The 4,711-nt window shown below is 42.9% G+C and overlaps 1 protein-coding gene across 1 annotated transcript; it reads left to right on the forward strand.

Annotated features, from left to right (window-relative positions):
* The first annotated feature begins 398 nt into the window (after nt 1-398).
* On the forward strand, nt 399-4,354 carry bdh1 (3-hydroxybutyrate dehydrogenase, type 1). Its single transcript, XM_017406679.3, has 5 exons — nt 399-747; nt 1,071-1,181; nt 1,353-1,494; nt 1,569-1,721; nt 2,897-4,354. The coding sequence occupies exons 1-5, from the start codon at nt 535-537 to the stop codon at nt 3,361-3,363; spliced, it is 1,086 nt and encodes a 361-aa protein (XP_017262168.1). The 5' UTR covers nt 399-534; the 3' UTR covers nt 3,364-4,354.
* Nucleotides 4,355-4,711: the final 357 nt, after the last annotated feature.

A 4,711-nucleotide genomic window follows, 5' to 3' on the forward strand; every position in this document is an offset into this window, starting at 1 on the left:
AAGCCAATCGGTAAAGTTCTTAAATAAACCATGCAGACTTTTATTTTTAATGTTGCAATCACTTATCTTGAGTTTTGAGGGGGGGAGAAAAAAAACTGCCACATGTATCTAAATCTGAATGTTAATATTTTCAGAAATGTCTTAACATGGACCTGAAAATAGAGAAACTTATTGCGTGTGTTTGGAAATAATTTTCACAACTGTAGGGCATATGCCTGTTTTTAATTGTACTCAAATTTGTCTGAATTTTATATAAACAAAGATGTTTAGGACGAGATCGTTCCCATCCATCTACTTCCGGTTTCGCTGCATCCTGTTAAAATAGTGGTAGGATTTGTTCGGAAGCAGTCAAAATAAAAAGACTCAACTTAAACACTCAGAGAAGCCGTTGACCGCTACATGTTTATTACAATTTAGACATGAACGAGACGTAATTTATTTATTATTTTAACACGGGACGCCGTGTCGTGTCGTCACCCCCACGCGGGTGGGTGATGCAGCCCGTTCTGTCGCCAAAGTAAACATTCCACCAAGATGGCGTCCCAGTCCATGTTCCAGGCGGCGCTCCTGGTGTTCCTCTCGGGTTTCCTCACCGTGGTGTTGGGTTTTGGGCTGCCGGCTCTCCTGAACGGGCTCATGCGGGTGTTGGGGCTGCCGGAGACAAGTGCAACGGAGTGCATCGTGGGGATATATGCCGTTTTTGTGCTGTACGTCGCCACGCCTCGACTTCCTAGAGGATTGGTGGAGGTAAGGTTACTAAACATAACTGTGTGTCGGGTTCTTCACGGAAATGAGTGCGTCCCCTTTCATGTACCCCTCCCACATTTAACTGGGTTACAAAATGTCTTAGTAGCAGTCTAATATTTCAAATAAACAAATTTAAAAAAAAGAAGAAAAATATAAGTTACAGAAAAAAGCTGTTAGGACAGTGTAACAGTGAGGGTTAATGTGCTGTAAATTCTGAATACAGTCAATCCATGGTGTTAATATTTACTGCTATATAATGTGCAAACAATGTTATGTGCATCTCTATTGGGGAAAGCCTTATTGCATTTTGTCCCTCTGTTTAGGTGAAAGGGAAAGCAGTGCTTATTACAGGCTGCGACAGTGGATTTGGGTTTGCGCTTGCCAAACATCTGCACTCGCTTGGCTTCATGGTTTTTGCTGGATGTCTTTTAAAGGTAAGGATACAAAATGCCTCATCTGTCAATAAACATGAACTATCCTACCTAAGCAGTTTGAGTCCATCTATGAGATTAAAGCAACTCCCATAAAACACACTATATTTAGATGGCTTCAACTCAGTCTTATAATTTCAGCAATCTGTTGTTTTTGTGATACTGCTCTCGCAGAATAAAGATGGAGAGGGCGCAAAGAAGCTTGAGGAGTTGGGTTCGGATCGCTTGAAGGTGGTGCAGCTGGATGTCTGCAGCGACGAGCAGGTGAAAAAGGCCGTCGAGTATATCAAAGACAATCTGCAGGACGCGCAGAGAGGTAAATGACCCTTTTAAGGCGTCGGAACTGATTTTAAAACATGACCCCTTCGTTCACGGATCTGTCTGACTCAGGTCTGTGGGCCGTGGTGAACAACGCCGGTGTGTCAACCTTCGGGGAGGTAGAATTCACCTCCATGGACACCTACAAACAGGTGTCAGAGGTCAACCTCTGGGGCACCGTCAGGGTCACAAAGGCTGTTCTGCCATTAATCCGCAAGGCAAAAGGTAAGCCGCTGGAAAATTTCACATTGTGTTACTTATTAACGCTCAAAATTATATAATCGTGACTTCGCGTTCTGTCCAAAACAACAGGTTCAGAGTGCAAAATTCTTCCAAGCGCCTTAGGGTCTCAGTTTCTTTGTGAGCGATTATGAGGATTGTTAGGATTCCTGTTGGAAGTGAAACTATTCAGCTCTACAGTTAGCTTATTAGGGTTTTATCATTTCAGTGGTGCAGGTTTACATGTTGAGTCTTTTATTGTTTTCTTTTTGTAATGTGAAATAAAATGTTCAACAGCAAGAAAAAAAAATACAGAGGACATTTCTGATCTTCTAGAACCGAGGTCCCCAACCCCCGGGCCGCGGACCGATACCGGTCAGTGGGTCATTTAGTACCGGGGTGCAGAGAAAGAATAATTAACTTACAGTATTTCCGTTTTCGTTGTTTTCGGAGTCTGATCGACATTTTTTTTTTAAAAAACTGACCAGATTCTGTCCACTCCATCCGTCTATGACTCCCTCTTGATTGGTCAGAACGCTTATCTATGTCACGTGATGCGTTACCGCTAAAAACAAACAGCAAAACGAGTAAAAAACAAACATCTCTGGAAGCCCTAGATGGGACCGTCTGGTTACTGAGAAACAGGCTCAGAGTTCCACTGATTCAGCGTTATGGTGAGTTGGATTCTTTGTGCACTTTATATTTGTGGTGCATCTTATTTTGAAGGGCTTGTTTAAACACAGAGAACATCAGAGGTTGTTATTCACGTTGATAACGTAGCTAACAAAGCTGCGAGGACACGTTGGATTTACGTTTATTATGTTTTTTAAAAAAATACCCCCGTTTTCATGCCGCTCGTATCGTTTTATTTTATTGTATTTATCCGCCACACCTTTAAAGGCCGGTCCGTGAAAATCCTGTCTGATAATGAACCAGTCCGTGGAGCTGAAAAAAGTCGGGGACCGCTGGTCTAGAATAATCACTAATTCATGACTTCCTGAAGAAGGCATGTAAGCTGAAACCCATTCGAGTGGTTTTTACTGGTCTAGGAAACTCTGACATGTCAAAATAAAGGTATTTGTTATTAGATGGTGCACAACAAGCAACAAAAAGATGAACAGATTTAACTCTGAGGACTGGAGCATAATGTGAATGTATTGCTGGTGTCCCTCTGCGTGCAGGTCGTGTTGTGAACCTGGCCAGCATGTACGGCAGGATGGGCAACCTGATGCGATCTCCCTATTGCGTATCTAAATATGGCGTGGAAGCGTTCTCCGACTGCCTGCGCTACGAGATGAAGACCTGGGGTGTGAAGGTGTCCGTGATCGAACCGGGGAACTTCATCGTGGCCACGGGCATCCTCACCCGGGACATCGTGGCCACCACGGCCAACAAGCTGTGGGCCGAGGCGCCGGCCGAGGTCAAGGACGATTACGGCAAGTGCCACTTCGAGCAGCACATGGCTCTGATGCGCTCTTACTGCAACAGCGGCGAGAAGGATGTGGCGCCCGTCCTGGAAGACATCACTGACGCCATCGTGTCGAAGCGCCCGTACACGAGGTACAACCCCATGGAGCCGCACTGGTGGATCAGAGTGCAGATGATGACCCACCTGCCTGGCGCCATATCCGACCTGCTCTACTTCTAAAAGAAGAAGAAAAAAAAACATTCCTGTACTCTTTTTCACCTCAGATCAGTTAGCAGCAGATTTTATGGCACATTATGCAGATCTACAACAATTAACCCACTGTGGGGATTCTGATATGAGCCTACCTGAGATCCTTCACTGATCAACCCTTAAAGTGGAGGTTCAGCTCTGCCAATGTGAGGCCCTGTGGAAAGGTTAGGATCAGTTAATATCTTACCTGTTGCAGATAGCTCTTTAAACAGCCTCGGTTTGACGACAGAGTGATGAGCTAAAGGTTTGTCCAAGTTGGGTTAAGATTAAAGCAGTTTGCGTTCATCCTAAAACAGCTCCAAGGTAGCAGGCAGTAGCAGCTAGTTGTAGCACTTGTGTAGCCTGGGGTAGTTCTACTATTTTTGCTGGAATAACTTTAAGGTGAAAAAGTGACGCAAAAGTTTAATAATATTAGCGTAAACTGATTCTGAAATGAAAGTTTAAGACCCCAGCAAGCTACCTTTGTCTCGGCCTCGCTCAGACTAGCCGTTAGCTCGTCAGCCTGGCCACTCCATTTCTCTGAACTGCTAAAAGCTACGCACAACAGGTAGGATATTAACTGTTCGTGACCTTTCCACAGATCTTCAGCTTAAATGACTGAAAATCATAACTTTATGAATACACTTTATAATAGTTTCTACTTTTTATTTAGTATGAACAGGATGCACTCAGAGCTATAAATGCTGCATTTGTATTGCTTGCTGTGGTAGCATCTTCAAGGTTTGTGCTTATATTTTATTTTACTGTGGTATTTTACCTTTTGTGGCTCGTCCCGAAGCTGGAAGCCTCCTGCCGTTCACACCAGAACAAACAGAGGTCAGCCGCGGTGACATTTGGCCAGACTCGCCAGAAAGTTACATAAGAGCAACGACACAAGCCCGCTTTTGTCTCACATGCTCCATGAAAACCAGCATGCTGTCAAAACTCCAGGGATTTATGAGGGTGTTGGAGAATAAAAAAAGAAAAGAGATTACCTAATACCCCTACTTTTAGGAACAGTATATTTTATATTATATTGAATTATGCAAATGAACAGAGAAATTTATTAAAAATTGTATATATATATATATATTACAGTCAGTGTTGCTTTTATTAACTGACTCTAAATAAAGTGACTAAAAACAACTGTTTTCTTGGAAATGTTTAGAGGTTGTGCCTTTAAAGCAATTTTACAAAGAGCCACCAGAGGGCGCACATGCATCATATAGAAAATATTTACTGGGTTTTTTTTTTTTTTTACTTTCACACAGAATTATTAAATAAAATGAAGCACTACCATTTCACAGCTAAAATCTTCAAGGATTAACAGACCGTAACG

This window comes from Kryptolebias marmoratus, linkage group LG21 (assembly GCF_001649575.2).
Source record: "Kryptolebias marmoratus isolate JLee-2015 linkage group LG21, ASM164957v2, whole genome shotgun sequence".
In the NCBI taxonomy this organism is placed as follows: Eukaryota; Metazoa; Chordata; class Actinopteri; order Cyprinodontiformes; family Rivulidae; genus Kryptolebias; species Kryptolebias marmoratus.

Bases quoted from the DNA above. Each gene is read 5' to 3' on its own strand.
- bdh1 (XM_017406679.3), top strand. From the start codon at position 535: ATGGCGTCCCAGTCCATGTTCCAGGCGGCGCTCCTGGTGTTCCTCTCG. The intron at 748-1,070 runs GTAAGGTTACTA...CCCTCTGTTTAG, and splicing joins TTCCTAGAGGATTGGTGGAG to GTGAAAGGGAAAGCAGTGCT. The intron at 1,495-1,568 runs GTAAATGACCCT...TGTCTGACTCAG, and splicing joins TCTGCAGGACGCGCAGAGAG to GTCTGTGGGCCGTGGTGAAC.